At 40.2% G+C, this 17582-nt stretch overlaps 1 protein-coding gene and 1 long non-coding RNA gene across 2 annotated transcripts in view; one reads left to right on the plus strand and one right to left on the minus strand.

Annotated features, from left to right (window-relative positions):
- Nucleotides 1-311: 311 nt before the first annotated feature.
- Nucleotides 312-9021, plus strand: CCDC42 (coiled-coil domain containing 42). Its single transcript, XM_007422045.3, has 7 exons — nt 312-407; nt 2153-2258; nt 2497-2601; nt 4407-4604; nt 5246-5467; nt 5851-6009; nt 8808-9021. Exons 1-7 carry the CDS (start codon nt 331-333, stop codon nt 8901-8903), a joined length of 963 nt encoding a protein of 320 aa, XP_007422107.1. The 5' UTR covers nt 312-330; the 3' UTR covers nt 8904-9021.
- Nucleotides 1947-17582, minus strand: part of LOC112542598 (uncharacterized) — a 51757-nt gene continuing 36121 nt past the window's right edge. Inside the window, exon 3 of the long non-coding RNA XR_015795045.1 lies at nt 1947-2201. This is a non-coding gene — a long non-coding RNA (uncharacterized LOC112542598). The remainder of the gene's footprint in view (nt 2202-17582) is intronic.

A 17582-nucleotide genomic window follows, 5' to 3' on the forward strand; every position in this document is an offset into this window, starting at 1 on the left:
AAATCACAACTTTATATACTGTTTCTGGTTGTCCCAGCTGTAATCAAATGGGAATAACAGGGATGTTGAATTTGGGGGTCTTACTAAGTTCCACCACCTAAAGAGTGAAATATTACTTCCCAAAGGACTTTCATCTTTCCCAGTTCAGTAAATCCCTATTGTTGCTAAGCAACCCTTTTGCATCTTCCATATCTTCCTCTGAAAGTTCCATGGCTCCAACTGCATCAGCTTCTGGCAGCTTCTCAGATCTGTTTGCTTGGCTCCGATAAAGAGGTGAAAAGGGTGCTTGGTTGGAAAAGTCAGGACGTGCCTGGCAGGGGAACAGCCATCATGACTACCATGAATGAAGAGGATCTAAGCGAGTATTTCCGCATGCAGTATGGACAGAAATTGCTGAAATTGTTGATGTAAGTTACCTCTTCCTCCTTCTATTGTTTCTGTTCTGCCCCCTGAAATATTGTCTGTACCACCAGAAGTTTTCTCTGCTTTCCCCTTTCTAAACACTGTTCTTACTCTCTCATTTCTGGAATCTTTTTCTCCTCTGAATCCTTCCTCGCAAAACATACACTTTTAATAGAAGACATCTACTAGATCAGATCAAGGCTTCATCTAGCTCAAAATCCAGTATCGCATAATAGGAAACCAGGCTGATTATGTGAAACCTACTGGAAGGATGGATGGATAATTCATTCATTCCTCAATGCTGTAGCCTTAATCTGATTCCCTCAACCATGTTACTATTAATATTTCTAAAAGTAGTGTGAGGAGCATTTTATGAAAGAGTTTGTAAAATATTTTTTAATGATTTAATATGTAATAATCACATTGGATTATCCTTAAGCAAAACTAACTGGCATAGTTAGGATACAGGCATGGAATCCTTGTGAATGGAGATATCTTCTGTTACATTATGTGTTTGGTGTTTGATTATTTCTCTGTTTGTTGTAATAATATTTGCTTCTGTTTTATTTTAATCCTCTTAGTGAAGAGGGTTTTGGAAACTTCTCAGAGTCTTTGTTGATTGGAGCAACTTATAAGTCCTAATGAGTAACTGTCTAAGTAAATAAGTAAATACAGTACATATGTATATAAATATATACATTGTAAGAAACCACCCTAAGATCTCCCTGTGTAAAAGACATGCTGAACCTTGAGGAAGCACCTTTCCAACATGGTGTTAAACATTCTAGCCTTAATTTACCTTTTTACTGATAAAGTGGACAGGTCTATAATTTTAACCTTTAGACAAGAATCTACTTTTTTAGAGGAAGAAGTCTTGTTCTTTTATAATTTCCTAATCCTTGCTGTATAGTCAGAATCATGTCCTCATGGACTTTTTCATGCCCTGCAAGTCTATTTCTGGAGTTTGTCCAGTTAGGGGCAAATAGCCCTGAAAGAGATCTTATTTTTAATGAATCACCTTTTTTTTAAAAAAGCCCTCTTTTGAGACTAAAGTCCAAGTGTTTTTCACCCACAGATGAATCAGATCATGCTGTTGTCTAATCAGCAACAATTACATCACTAAGCAATATACATTACATGCTGGATACCACTCGCTATCAAAGTGTGATTTAAAGGCCATCTTTGTGCTTAGGGACTCAGCTATCTATTGACTTGTCTTTCTTCATATGTTTCTCTGCCTTCTAGATCCTTTATTGCCTTTATCTTCCTTTAGTCCATGATTACCTTTAATTCTTCAGCTCCTTCTCCTAAAGTCTGTTGATTCACATTAAATGTTTAATTTAGTCAGCATATGTTTGTTCCACGCTATCTCAGCTTAGACTATAGCCTGGAGCTGTAGTCTCTTTTCTGAATGAAAGTTAATTTGGGGACAAATAAGTTATTCTGTTAGAAATCTGTCCTTGCTATCTGAAGATGTTTGAATAGCCCTCATGGGCCCTATGACATGATAGGCCTTTATTATTCATGGGAAATATTTATTCATTCATTCATTTAATTTTATCACATTTGTAGAGCCACCCATCTCACATGATGACTCTAGGCAGTGTACATAATAAAACAAAATATATAAGAACCATTAAAAACACCATTTAAATTAAAATAAAAAACAAGACGAAAGACAAAATGTCAGCAACGCATACAGAGAGTGCATCTTTGCTTATTTGAATAGATATTGGTTCTCTTTGATTAGGAAATTCCCAGTGTCAGAGGAGCAGTCTCCATCTCCTTCCATTCGACTCCTGGAAAAAAAGAAAGAGGCCAAATTGGTGCATCAGGCCATGGAAGCTCAAAAGGAGGTGAGGTTCTCAAAATATTTTTGTTGTATTATAGAATCTCCCATCTCTTACTTCTTTACCCCTTGAAATACACAGAACCCTATTGCCATCAAGATAAAGCTTGATCCCATCCATCAAACTGGATCCCAGGTCCAGTTTGTATCCTGAAGGAAGTTAACTGTGTTCATACTACCCACAGAAGAAAAGGTCTGTTATAATCAAATGATTGGTTAGTAACTTCTCTCTGTGTATTCTTTAGGCATTTAAAACAAGAATGGAATCCCTAAACAACAGGTGGGAAGAACTTGGTGCAAAAGAAGTCCAGCTGAAAGCATATATTAGGAAATTTGAGCAATTCATACAGGTACAGATTCCTTATAGCTTTCCATCCACTGCTTTTAATAGTAATGGCTCCATCCTATTTTTGTGGTTAGGAACTGGTAGTTCTCACTGTGGTTCTCTCGAAGCCATGCACATTGTATACGAACGTTTTTTTGCCCATCGGGCATAGCAATTAAGGTTGCATAATAGCGTCCAATTGGAAAAGGAAACAAAATAGGCAAGGTATATGCAGTAAAATCCATAACTGTTTAATTCAAATTATTTCCCCTTTTAATTATGGCATAAATATGATGTTTCCACAATAGTAGAAGAAAAAGCATCTAGTAGTTTATTTATTCATCCATTGATTTAGCACTTTTATAAAGCCACCAACTCACTCTGGGCAGCTAGGAACAATATAAACGAAGAAAATAACAGGGCCTGTCAAGAACAGAAAAAAACATCCAAATCAGCATACAAAATCTTATAAGAGGCTCACCCCCCAGCCTAGCCCAAGGCCTGGGGAAAAAGCCAAGTCATTAAAAACCTTTTAAACATGGCCTGGTTAGGGGCTATATTGATCCCTTGGTGGGATGCTGTTCCAGAGAGTTTTCTATCTGTTGCCAATGGACCAGGCAGAATGGCATTTTTGCAGCTCCTCATTGGTACTATGGTCACAGCCTAAGTTAGCAAAGCACGTTCAGTCATTGAATAATGCCTCATCTCTTTCTTACGATGATGACAAGTTTTCTGGACCTGGGCTATAACCTAGGCAGCTCAATTCTTTGGAGCACAGTGCCAATAATAAGAGTTTGTTTATTTATTTATTAAACATATGTCTGTCCTGACCCAATTCAAAAGAACTCTTGAAGCGTGCATTGAATAAATAATACACTTAAATCATCCCTGGTGCAATCTAAAAGCCCAACTTATTTTTAGTCATAAATGAAAAGCAATAACAATAAACAACATAAGGAGAGTCACAATAATATCACATAAGGAGAAAAATTAAAAAATAAAGATAGAAACTCCAAATCAGAGGAAAGCTCTCCAAAACAGCTGGGCTTTTAGCAATTTTTGAAAAATCAACAAAGAAGGGGCCAGCCTAATATTAAAGAGGAATGGCTTTAAGTCTCATATTGGACCTCTAGGGCAGGTTCCTCAACCTCAGCAACTTTAAGATGGGTGGACTTCAACATGGCTGGCTGGGGAATTCTGGGAGTTGAAGTCCACCCATCTTAAAGTTGCTGAGGTTGAGGAACCCTGCTCTAGGGCCAGCCAAGGGATTGGTTGGTTGGTTGATTGAATTTATATAGCTGCCCATCTCACTTGCATGGAACTCTGGGAGGCATACACAATGAAAACGAAAAATAAACAGTCAACCTAATTTATCAATTAAAAACAATTTAAAATAATGTAAGAACTATAATAACAAAAAGACAGGAAGAATGCAATCTAAACTTATACTAGCCATTTAATGGGCTTCACGTTTCCATGGAATGGACCAGTATGGTTCCATATCTCAGTCCGAGAAAAGTTGATTTGTATACAAAAAATTGCAGGTTCAATTTCATCTTCAGTAAAAGGATAAAGTAAAAAAAAAAAAAAATGTTAGGAAATACTTTTCTTGAGGTCCTGGAGAGCCAATACTAGGCCAATAGCCTGACCTGATTTAAGGCAATTTCTTATATAACACTGTCATTCTCGTATATTCCATGGAGACTAAATTGCATTGACATTCCCAATTACCATTTCCCTGCCCTTTTTCTTTTTTGCTTCTTGCCTTTGTTACTTGTCTTTGGCTGGGTCACTGGGGTGGGGGGGTGTATTCAATATGGGGATTGTTAGGAGAATGATCAGAAACGGATCAGAGCTCTGAAGAAAGCCAACAAGGAACGAGAACTGAAGAAGCAGCGGGTGAAGGAGCTCGCCAAGGTCAAGATAGAGATAACAGCTCTGAGACAGCAGCACCAGAAGCTCTACAACAAGCTACAGCAATACTCTATCTTCAACAAATACCTGGAGAAGGTGGTGGCGGTCTCCGAGGTACGTATGAGGAATGAATTGCTAAGAAGAAAGGCAAATTCTTAGGGCAGATTCCCCCAACCTGATATCCTCCCAGTATACTTAACTACCGTAATTATACAACCCAGTATGGGTAGGATTTGATCTCCAACAAATATAAAAAGCATTAGATGGAAGAAATTGTTTTAGATCAAGGACAGATTTTCCTCTCTTCTGTAATGCTTGGATCAACCAAGTGTAGGTAGGTACATAACCTTTAGTTGCATTTGGCTCTCACCACACCACCAGAAGCTTATAGTTCATTTAACACTGCTTTGCCAGTGATATATGATTGAACAGTGAGATTTGAATTGCAGAATAGGTCATGGAAAAAATTATTCCAGCTCGGACACATAAGATTACATGAGCACTGCTGATAAATTTTTATCCTGAAGATCGATCCCATGTTTATTGCATTTGTGCAATACACAGCCTAACTCAACTGCATCTGGTCTGAAGGTAGTGATAGGCAGGCTCATCTATTGTATGTGTCTCCCTGAACCCAGTGAATTCCCTACCTGAGATCATGGTGTCTAAGTTATTTAGTTGTTATCCTTCCTTGATTGTCAGTTAAAAAAGGATTGCCATCTCAGGATAGTTATAACACAAGACATCATCTGCAGTTTGAAGAAATCCGGGAAGTCATTGGACGTTATAAAACTCTAGTTGGGATGCATCGAGATCTCGTGCAGTCAGCCCAGGAGGGGCTGGAATTGATTGAACAAGCCAAGGTCCGCCTGGCCCGCTACAAGGAGGAAAAGGATGATGAGATTCTGCAGCACAACAATGAGCTGGCACGCCTGCAGCTGCGCTTTGACCATGCCCGCAGTGATGTCATCGTCTGGGTAAGCAGGTGGGGTGAGGATACTTCTTTCTTTCTCAGGAGAGCTGGTGAGCAAACCCTTTGCTTGGAAGCCAAGAACAACCCATTGCTTTCAACATTGGCTTATTAGGAAGGGTGGAAGGCAGAGTTCCAAATTCAGAGAGCTGGCCAAACAACTGCCATTGGCTTAGGCTCTCCTCCTTATCAGAGGAGCAACCAAGCACTGCGCATGAGGATGCCTTCCTTTGAACAGTATGCTGAGAGACTCCCTAGGCTAGTTGCTTTGCTTGCTGTGCTGTGTCCCTCAGAGGGTATTTGTGGTCCCTTTTATAATATAAGCAGGAATTAGTTGGGTTCATCAAAATCCTGTCAACATTTTCTTTGTTGCCTGTGTCTCCTCCATAGGAGTCCCGCTGGGCTCACATCCAGAATACTGCTGCTAAAAAGACACTGATGCTGGGCACCATCAAGATGGCCACACTGAATCTTTTCCAGAGTGTAAGCAAGCAGATGAAGGAAGCTTTAATGGTGCCTCTGGAGGACACTCACAGGCAGCTGGATATGGTATGCATGGGTGACCTTTCTTCCCACTTCTACCACACTATCCAAATGAGGGGCTGAAAGCAAGCTTTGCCTGTGGTCCAGAAAAACAGAATACTCTCTTTGGGCCTGGAACCTCTTTGGGCTTAGGAATACACTTAGTACATATCCTGGTCTGAACAGGATTTTCTCAGTTTTGTGCTCCAGTCTGGGTATCCCAATTGCCTAACAAAAAACCCACAGAAAGTAGAACTGTATGGAAGGTGTCAGAAGGGCACTCTAATAAAGCATCAGATCCTGGTAACGTCTCTGTAAAAGCCTCAGGGCCTGACTAGTGCAACCCCAGGTCTTACCTGATTCAAGCAGAGTCCCAGCAGCCAAAGGAGAAATGGCCACAGAAGCACAGAGCCCTGTGGTCAGTTGGGAATGGTCAGCCAGTAGGAACCCTGCAGATAGCCCACCTTCCTCGGCTCCTCCTCCATATGAATCAGAATGTTCACACAGAGGAGGGCTTATTTTCCACAGGAAAACACTGTTCCTAATCACTGGATTATCTTGATCTGACTTGATCCTACCTCAGTGGCAGGCTGGCCCTAAAGTGGAGCCTCCACTATGATGAATGTCCTCAATGACCAGTACACAGCCGTATCAGAGCCAGGGAAAAGAAACTGTCTGGCTGACATCATAGTGTGATACAACTCAAGGATTATTATTATTATGGTTGGTCGCAGAGTCAGCCAGATGTTTAGATTGGATTTGGCATTTTTATCCACCTATCAAATCCTTCCCAAGGATCTGGGATAGGCAGATGTTGTTGTTATTATTATTATTATTATGGCTATTTAATTAAACAGAACTGAAAAGGCGGTGGGAGAAACATAACAGTTTCAATAAAGAATGGCCATGCTTCATTGTAACTGTTCATACAGAATCTATATCTGTAATCATGTGCTTATTGGTTGCAGAAAACATCAGGACTTCAATCTACCAAGCAATCAGGGCCATATATTTATCTTTCCAAAGTTGAAGGCCAAGTTTCTTAGTAAAAAGAATGACATGGAGAATCTTTTTCATTGTTCAGCCTTTAATTTTCATGTAGTACATACATATATGTATTCAAAAAAATATGGATGTCTGAAAACATTAAGCCCTGTCTCAAAGTCCAATTAATGGGTGTAATGACCTCTTCCCAGAATATAACCATCTTAGAACATCACAAAAACAAGCTTTAATGAAGCATTATTCTCATTGCATCTCCAACACAATGAAATTGGTAAACAGAGAATCCCAAGCCAAAGATTTAAATGAAGTCTACCCCGTTTCCCTGAAACCTGAGGCTCCAAGGGGAAGAAGCCAATAAACTCTCTTTCAGTAAAGACACATGTCTTCAGGTAAAGCCTGTTTCAGTAAGGTTGGCTTAGATTGAGAGTCTTGTTTCACTAGTGAAGCCCAATCTGTGGCGTGGCAATAGGAAGAGCAAGGGATGAAATGATAAGGTCCTGGTTCTCTTTGTTCTCCTCTTGTTTTGTGGCTGATAGGTATTTTGCAATATAGCAAATGGCTGAAGAAAACAGCTTAAGGCTGGGGGGCAAATGAAGGCCCGTCCTGGGGTGGGGGGGGGGCGGATTGGGACTGCCAAGGTATTCAGTTATGTTGGAGATAGCTAATGAAAAAAGGTTCTAAGTCAAGCTTTATCAGGCCCAGGGGAGGCTCCCCTACTGATTGTAAAGAGCAGAGGAGAGCTGCGTCAACAGGAATGCTTGTTAGCCCATTTTTCTGCAGGAATGCCAATGGTGCATAAATGGCCTCCTACAACCTTCTTTGAGGGAGAAACAGGACATATTACTGGGGACTTGTCCTTATAGGTTAAGGAAGGAAGAAGACTGAGAAGAGATAGTGCTAAGTGGAACAGCCTTTACTTCTTCCTTATCTGGGGTGATGTGATGGACTGGAATGGTGGGAGGGTAGTAAAGAATGTGCTCTCATCTCCAGAGGAGTGAGGAAGAGATAAGCGGAGGAAATTGGCACCTCCCTAAGAAATCCCATCGGTGTGAACTGACTGAGCCTGGGAACTGGGCTTCAGTCTGGGAAGATTCTTGTAAATGGGTTGTAGGTAGTAAACCTTGCTGGATAAATTCTGTATGGTCTCCTGGATTTCCTTGGGCTAGGCCTGACAGGTGTCCTCTAAGCAGCTCAGGAACTACTGTGTTTAGGAATCATATCAGAGTCTCAGTGAGTCCAATAGAGACTCAAGTATAGCTATTTTTAGGAATGGGCAGCCTAATTTCTCTTGGAATTGAAAGTCAGGACAGGCAGTTAGTTAACAATTACCTTCACATGGTACCCCCAGCACCTGATGTTCAGAGCCATTCATGAATGAGTTACATTTGGGAGAGTTGGCCAGGAAAGAACCTTTCTAGAAGGGAAATAATATTACACATAGTCCTTGTTTGGCTACTGCCTTGTTTAGCGACTGTTTGCAGTTACAATGGTGATGAAAAAGTAACTTTATGACCAATCCTCACATTTACAACTTTCACCGGTCTGTAAAGTAAAGGAAAGCTTAAGTAAGATCGTAAGCACAGTCACAGTTTCACTTGGGGACCACTTTGCTTAACGACCAAGTTGCTGGTCCCAATTGTGGTCATTAAATGAGGACTACCTGTATTTGGAGAGAAATGCCTCCTGCCTCCCTCCCCCAAGTGGTATCCTCCAGACCAGCAGCCTTGATTAAGTTCTAAAGTAGCAGTAAATTCAATCTTGTACTCTTAGGGAATCACCGCTTATTGTACAAATCTGACCTTCCTCCTCTTTGCTCTCAGATCCAGCAATTTATCCAAGATCTGTCAGACATCTGGGCAGAAGTGAAGAAGAAAGAGCAAAATCGATCACAAACAGTGATTTCCAAGGAAATGTAGGGGAAAGCTGCCCAAAGACTTATACTGCTCATTTCCCAGCTCATCCTCTCATTTTGGGAGAGATGATATTCTATTTACTACAGTGTAATTCTCAATCTTCACTTTCCCTTCCTTCACACAAAACACGGTTATATGGTATCAAGAGTATATTTTGATAATAAAGCTTTGGTTTCTCAACTGTGTTTGGCTGCTCCATGTTTACTCAAACCAACTTCCTAACACAAACTTAGCACAAGCATTCTGAAGATCAGTTCTTTGAAAGAAGGATAGATCATCATCAGAATGAGCAGGGGGAAACATGATATGGATCAGAATTAACTATTTTTCAGGGCTTCAAACATTTCTCAGCTTGCCAGCATTTTGATAAGGGGAGTAAAACAAATCCATTGTCTTATGTTGCTGAAGGATATATTGTAGGATAAATAAAATAATAAAGTCTCCTTGGAGACTTCTATTACTTTGTGTATGTATCCATGCAGTTCTCTTGTCAACAATACAAAAAAAGTTTGTCCTTGCATTTTTGCAGGACTTTCTAAATTTCCCAGTCAAGCCTACAGCTCTGTGATTTTCTGGTGGTCTCCAGTCTTTGCTAACCAGAACTGCCCCTTCTTCCTTTTTTGCAATTAGCAAGGTCATCTACTTGGTCTTCTACCAAGCTATATATTGGTCTGTTCCCAGCCTAATAAGGATTCAGTAGTCAGTTTGAGAACATCTCCAAAGACACCTCCCTGTTCCCCACTTGTCTGGGAAGGAAGCAGGCAGCCCACCTGTTTAGGGAATGAACACCTAAAAGAATTTGAACAATTCTCCTCCCTAACAAGCTGAAAGATAAATTGGGTTCTAAAACTAAATCTAAATTCTTGAAATTTCTGTAAGCTTACCGTATCTCCTTTCAATCAATCTTATTTAAAAAGATTCAGTGGGAATCTCCTTTTCCATTCAGCTGGCTACCCAGAGCCTGACAAACTGGGCAAAATATCAGAACTGCAGTTCCCTTTATTGTTGCTTTGTAACATTTGCACAAACATAGGAGGGCCTTTTCTCTTTTCAAACTTTCATAAAGTATTCAGATATGTCTTGACTCAAAGCATCTAGCCTTGGTTCACCATTAACAGATGGATTACTGGGTATCTTGTGCTAATCTTGACATTGTAGCACCAGAGAAATACACCTCCAAATAAAATTAGTAATGAATCAACTTTCAGTTGAAGTCAAATAGGAATCTTTCAAGCCTTAATGAAAAAAAAATGAGGCAGGGTGGGGGCAGAATCCATGGAGGTTGCAGTTGGAGATAGAAAGACCACTTGCTACAAATAACAAACCAAGGAAGTGATCTGGATAATTTTCCCATATTGGATTTACAAAAGAGGCTTGTTAATGCTTTGAAGAATTTTGTGAGAAGGGACAAATAAAAAATGAAAAGAAATCAAGTTCTAGAAGATTTTTTCAATGGACTAAAGATCAAGATTGTAGAAAATAAAAGGAAGGAATATAAAGCTGGTTTACTTGATCAAGGTTAAAATAGATATGTTATCTCTGGTAACCCTTAATGGACTTTTGCTGACCAGGAATGAATGATGAGATTTTAAGATTTTACTTATAGTTAAGAGATGAGATATGGGAGGAGATCATTTGTTGCATTTTAAGAGAAGGTGATAAGTTACTAAAATTGTTTATACTTGTTGTGATGAAGGGGGAAGTCATTTCTTTATATATTTTACATATTTCTTTTATTTTTCTTTACTATTGTTGGAATATTTTTCTTATATGTTTACAATAAGGAAAGATTGTATAGGAAAGATAGCAATGCTGGTTCCTGTCAGAATAAACAAGAGAATATATCATGTAGCAACATCTATGTAAAGGAAGTCATATATCTTATGTATAGAAAAACACACGTATAGGAAAGATAAAATGCCCATTGTTTTAGTACTAGATAAAGTAACATTGGTTTAACTATAAAAAAGGAAGTTTGCCATAATTCTAAAATAAGGAAACATCTGTTTTAGCTGTTTAAAACAGCTGTTAGCTGTTTTAGCTAACACATTCCATTCTATTGATAATGATTGGCTAAATCTTTAAACTAAAAGTCCTATAAAAAGGGGACAGAGAAGCAGTTGTTTGCTGCTGCCTATCCAAAGCTAATGGATTGAATAAATTTTCTTTGACCCCCACTGATTGTCTGGTAAGTTTTATTAAATTCCTGGCCTGGGAAATGAATCAAGGGAAAAGGAGGTGTCTAATCCTTCTGACACTATATTCTTATTTTTTCTTTCTTTTCTATTTTTTTCTATTTTCCTTTTCTGCACCTTCTATTTTTTTCTTTTTAAAGTTTCTATTCATTTTTTATCATTGTAATTATAATTTTTAATAAAATTACTGTTAAAAAAAAGAAAGGCTACTTGCATTCTCTGACATTGTTCTTCCCTGTAAGGTGGCTTGAAAAAAACTTCATTGGAACGAATGAGAAAGTTTGCGAATGTAGTTGCCAGAAGAGAATTTAATCATACTAATATATGATCATTAGTTTTATACAAGCAGACTAATGGGGGGGGGGAGGGGGTTTAGAAAAAAAAATTTGAATTGCTGAGTAGAAGGGGCAATTGCTTTCCTGTGCCATGCATAAAAAATGCACACAGGAGTATAGGTGTCCGTGAATGTGTACAAATGGATCTGGCTGAAATGGATCTGATTCATGCAAAAACCTAGAAAATTAACCATAGAAGAATAAGCCTTTCTGGCTTAAAATGGTTCTCCGACCTGGAAAGGACAATCCAGCTGGATGAGGGGGCTTGCAGGAAAGTACAGGCAAAAGGAATGCCCCTTATTAAATGGGAGAAGAATACAACTAGATATTGGCACAGTCCCTTCACATTTGGGCTACTAGCAGCAGCCGAGAATGGCTGGCACCTGGAGCATTCCACAGTGCGGGGGGCCTGCTGAAGTCCTGAGGAGGCTTTCTCCAGGCAGCTGCGATAGGCAAGCAGTTTTTGCAGAGCCAAAGAGAGCAAAGCACAGAGCTCTTTCTCGTTGCCTGAGCCACAATTCTCCTCTGCACCCAGTGCTTTGACCTGAGCAAAGCCAGCTAGGATGATGAGAACACAAGGGGCACAGCTTTCCAGAAGCTCGCTTATCCCACAGATTCAGAATGCAGCAAAGGGTAGAGCCTCGGAAAGCAGCAGGCACGGAATGTATCCCACTGCCGTCATCGCTCAGCTCTGCAGTGCAATCAGGTGGCACTGATGACGCAGATTCAGCCAAGATGCGTGGAGCAGGAAAATATCTCATCTCTGGAGGCCCTGATGACTCATGCCAGCTTGCCTCATTCACTTGGAGGCTTAGGGGCCACCACACATTTTGCAGCATATTCAGGAAGTGAAAAACATCAGCAAGTAGATGCTGATGCAATTTGAAGGACATCTTTTCAGAAAAATGAGAATGCCTCCCATTCATCTGGATTCCATGGCAAGGTGGGCCACGCTCAGCAAACACTCCAGTCACTTAGGAGGGAATATAGAAACACCACCAGGTATTCTGTCTCAGTCTCAAGCTAGCGTAGCCCTAACATTAGTTACTTCCTTGGGCATGATGTTCTACATCACACACATACTGGTCTGGATCACACATTACACTAATTGCTGCCCCAGCGTAGGGTAGTTTGCAAATTATGGTATATAGTTTGGTGAGTTGTGCAGACCCACCCAACTGTGATTCATTCTATAAGCCACAGTTTAGTATGTGAACCAAGTAATTATCATTTCCGATCCATTTGCTACCACAGTCTATCCCAAGAAAACGTATGAATTGTAGTTCGTTGAAAATGGTCAGGATTCTTTTTACAACACCTTTGAACATGCAAACAAAAATACCCAAAGAATCCCGTTCTTCCCAGCAAATGACTTATAATTCAGTTTAAGTGTGAAGTGCAGATTATTTTTGTAAATAGTTTTGCTACATAGACCCAAGCAGGAAGAGCTAAAGTCAAAGAACTAAGCAAAGGGCAGCTATGCATTTCTCTTCCAAATGTCAGATAAATTTATATCTAAATGTATCTAAAACCACTGACCTCTCTCCTTGAGAATCGGAGACTCAGAAGAGCATGTACAACATCACCAGAACATTTATAGTTCTCTCTGATATTATCCGGCTTTCATTCTTTTCCTATGGAAGGCTTCATCAAGCTGATCTAAGATACAATGAAGTTTAAATTGTTCCTCTTCTGAAATTGTCCAATAAATTGTGGGATAGACAGTATGCAGAGCATAGCAAGCTTTTAAAGCTTGATTAAGGAAAAAAAAACAATAGAAAATCAGTTATAGAAATAAAGGCAACAAGTATGTTAATCTTCCTTTAAAATTTCTGTAATATATACTATTAAGAAAATTAGGATCCTGGTTGTTTAAGATCTATGTTGTTTAAATTCTTTTAATGATGATTATATGAACTAGGACTAGATCCTTCTCTCATACAAATCTAAATAGATTATGTTATAATTTGCTTTGTCTTTAAAACAAAAAGGCATTAGATGAGAATGTTTCTGTTGGAAGCCAATCAGAGATGTAACTATTGGTTGAAATTGCAAAGCACGCCCTCTGTCATCTTCTCAAATGAAACACCCGGGCTTTTCTGCTAAAGATGTTAAATAAGAACATGCAATTAAATTTCAGATCAGTGCTGAAGAATGAGTAATGTCGGCATTACATCCTGGTATGAGCCACAATGTAACAACTTCAGCATCTTTAAAAAGTAAATTGTTTGAATCAGGTAGACATAGATAAAAGAGTTTGTTTTCTCTTTGAAGACATTAAAGCTATTCTGTCCACAGCAGGAGAGCAAAGTTTGGGCTCCATTCATGCAGCTTATAGAAATTCATGCTGTGAAATGAAATTCATTAAGTGGCAGCAATAGTGAAATCTGCCAAGGAATATATATTGGATGTGCATCTCCCAGCCAGCATACAATTGAATGAATGAGACTGAAATATCTTCAGTGCTAATAATCAGACACATCGCAAGAGCACACTGAATGTTGTGAATGCTCACTGCTATTGTTGAAATTATTGAGAGCATAGCAAGTCTGCACGCTAACTCAGACTAGTTTTATCCCAGACTGCACAGTGGTTGTTCTGTCCTAACTGCTTTGTGTTATTTGTTTTGCAATATTTGTAGACTGCCCCAATCCAAATAGACTCCAGGTGACTGACAACAAAACACAGACACAACATAGGTGCAATAATGATAAAAACCAACAAATTATGTACTTCAAAAAATTAACAGTGGTAGATACTCACAACCAACTAGAGCTAAAGGAACACTCGGAAAAATAATTTTTACAAGCTTGCAAAATGCAAGAAAAGATTGGGCTAACCATACCTCTGGGAAAAGCAAAGTGTGGGGATTGCCATGGAAATGGTCTGTCACCTAGCCCACACCCCACATCTCTCCTCTCAAGAGAGGGATTCTCTAGATGATTGGACTGGACAGCAGATTCAGTTTTGACAAGATGTTGCCTGATGTATCCCAGGGCTATACTGCATAAGGCTTTAAAAGAAATAATCAACACTTCACTCTGAAATAATAATTCACCCTGAAAGTCTAGAGGCAGGCAGATAAGCAACCTTGGGATTTGTGCTATTCTGCAATGGCAATGCTGCCTACAGTCTGGTCACACATTTTGTTGCAGCTGCAGCTTCTGAGTCATCTCCAAAGGCTAAAGTCATCTCCATCTAGTACATTATAGTAGTCCAATCAGATGGTGACCAGGGTGTGAGTTACCATTACCAGAACATTCTGCTCAAGATAGGATTGTAACTGGCCCACCAGCCAAAGATGAGCAAAGTCTCCTGGCCACAGTTTCCACTTTCTGCTTAAGCAGGAGCCAAACGTTTAGGGAGATCTACAACTACTTCTGTCCTGGGGTTGTGGGTAGTGCCACGGTCAAACCCAGGTGAGTCCATTTCCAAGAGGGAATCCAACTCCTGTGCCCAACCAGGTCTTGGTGATGCAAGCCAGGTCAGGGCTCTCACCCAGTATTAACTCCTGGATGAGGGAGGCCTTATGACAGGCTGACCTGGCATTCAGTAGCAGCAACCAAAAGCCAGGCCATATTTCCACACAATTTCAAAATTTTTAAGGCTGAAAATGCGACTAAAAACGGCCATCAGATTTAACAGTTAAATGGTAATGATGTCAGCAGAATGTCCGTAATGTTACTGGAATTTCCAAAAACACCGAAGATAAGCATTTCCAACCAGTCCTTCTTCTTACTGGAATTCCCCAAATCCTGAATAGTAACAGCATGTTAGCTCTTTTCCTTCAAGGTCCCTCCTTTATGGAGATTAATTCATTTCCATAAAACTCTGCTGAAAAGAAGATGTAGTCAAAACTTCCAAATAAAATATTAGTTTTGTTTGGACCTGTTCATATGTGAGGAGATGTTCAATAACGCCTACTGACCTATCTACAATCTTCCATTCTCTCATTTAAGAAGTCGGGTCTGTGTTTCCCCCTCTCCAGTTTGAGATCGATGACAGAAACAGAAATTGCTCTTTTTTGTTGCCAGTAGTGCACATTCTCTCAGAAAAGAAAACCTGCAAAAGATGGTTGTTCCATGTGCGAGATACTAACCATGCTGATGCAGGAGCAACGCAGCAGCCTACGCTGGCTGGTAAGGAACAAAGCCATTAATTTGTTTCGGCCAAGCTTTTGTCTTTTGGACTGCTTTTTTAGGACAACAAAATGGTGCCTAAAGTTTTCTTCACCCAGTTTCCATAGCAGCTGGTCAGATAAAGGTGACATTCTACACTCCCCAGATTCATGAAGGAGGAAGACGTATTGCCGTCTTATCTCTGTCTTGGCAAAGGGCCTGTCAGACTGTGAAGCTGGGGATGATTTGCATTCCTTTGGGTCAAAATGACAGCTTTAGCAAGTTCCAGCAAGCCAAGCAATGTCATCTCCTCCTCCACGGCTGACAGGCCTCCTCATAAAGGCAGGACCGTCAACGCAGGGAAAGGTTCACTGAGCGGATAGCCAGGATTTTGGCTTGAAGCCAGGTCCCATAAAACCCTTTTGGCTTATCCACATACAAAGCGAATGATTTTCCTTCACACATCTGGAGTCCCAATCTAATGGTGCCTCTCCCCATGGGCCTGAAAGTATTGGAGTTGGCAAGCTTGCTGGCTGAATATATAAAGTCTTCCCCAACTATAAATTCTGGGACGGAGTATGTGACCTGATGCAGTAAGTCTCTTAGATATAATTGTTTTGATGTGTTTCAGCATCCTGGCCTCATCAAAGACTTGGGATAATGTGAGGAGGCTTGCTCTGTGATGAGTGACCATATGCAGCTGGGTGAAAAGGAAGCCACAAACCGCTGAGGTAGCGAAGTGGACAAGGCTAGTTCAGTTTCTATAAGAAGAAGAGATGGAGTACTTGCTCAGATGAAAAATAATTAAAACCACCACCAATAAAAAAAAAAAAAAGCTCTCTTCATTTCCTATTTGCAGAATATAACCGCGCCCTGAAACAAACGCGGCTCCCCTGCTTGCAGTCTGACATGGTGCTAGCATTCCACCATCAAATCTTGCTGCAGACATATCCTGGTCCTAAACTCAGATGCATTAGGTTCCAAATATGATGAACGTAATGCCAAATCTTATGAAATTGCAGAGGATAACATTAAATCTTAAGCTTTTTTTCTTTTTTAATTAACCAATGTTCTGCTCCTGCACCGTGAGATCTTGCCACTGTTGTTCAATACAAGCTGCTGCAAGCAGAGGGGTGAAAGGGTGAGAGTCTTAATGCCAGCGCTTTAAGCTTTTCATTCATTTGTTAAAAACAATGGCAGCTCTTTTTGTTCTATTGCTGTTTTATCTTTTGTGGCTTTTCATTTATCTTCCTCAGCCTCAGAGAGGTGAACTAAGGCAAACAATAGCAGCAAAACCACACATTTTTGTTTTTCCACACTGTTTTTCAGCCACAAGTTTTCACGTACTCATACACACACACACCCAGTCAGATATGTAGGCTGATTACATTTTCCTTCTTCCCTCAGCTATGTAAACTGGGTGCTACACAAGGAGTGTGATGTCCTCTAGATGTTTGGAAGTACAGCTCCCCTAAATCCCAACCAACATGGCCAATAGTGGTCATGAGAGCAACAGTACCAAAGATCTGGAGGATCAGGTGAATCCTGCTTGAAATTCTGTTGCTCTTGCCTTTGATTCTCAGTGGCAAAGGCAGAGGAAAGCATCTTTTAGGATCCTTTAAAAAAATAATTACTTTGGTCATCAAGGGCTTGGAGCCTTGAGAATTTTCTGGGACAGCTGCTGTTGAAGATGCTTGGAGAATCAGCAACGGTGAAGTCCTCCCCAGATGATGTCCCATCTCACCTGGTCCATAGCCAAGGGAGAAAATAATGAGAACTTTTCCCAAATAGACTACCAAGCTCATGCTCCATAGCCAGATGTTTCAAGTCACTGTAGATCTTTTGCTTGGGCTAAGTTCTGACTCATAGCATTTCTAACTCCTCTCACTCACCACAGCAGTAATGGCATAAAGAGGCAATTGACTTCTGATGTTAAATGGATGGTAGGGTGCCCCCAGATCATCTCCTGACAAGCATAAGCTGCAAATCCAACCAAGATTCATTACAGAGAACTTGCATTCCTTTTTCCTACCC

The sequence above is a fragment of the Python bivittatus genome, unplaced genomic scaffold (genome assembly GCF_059951505.1).
Source record: "Python bivittatus isolate LINGU-HERP-01145 unplaced genomic scaffold, Pbiv_v1 ctg000080_np1212, whole genome shotgun sequence".
Taxonomy (NCBI): Eukaryota; Metazoa; Chordata; class Lepidosauria; order Squamata; family Pythonidae; genus Python; species Python bivittatus.

What these genes read in the sequence shown, in the direction of transcription:
- CCDC42 (XM_007422045.3), top strand. Translation starts at nt 331, where the DNA reads ATGACTACCATGAATGAAGAGGATCTAAGCGAGTATTTCCGCATGCAG. An exon ending in AGGTGGTGGCGGTCTCCGAG is followed by an intron (nt 4,605 to 5,245) that starts GTACGTATGAGG and finishes CATCATCTGCAG; the next exon opens with TTTGAAGAAATCCGGGAAGT. An exon ending in GCAGTGATGTCATCGTCTGG is followed by an intron (nt 5,468 to 5,850) that starts GTAAGCAGGTGG and finishes TCTCCTCCATAG; the next exon opens with GAGTCCCGCTGGGCTCACAT.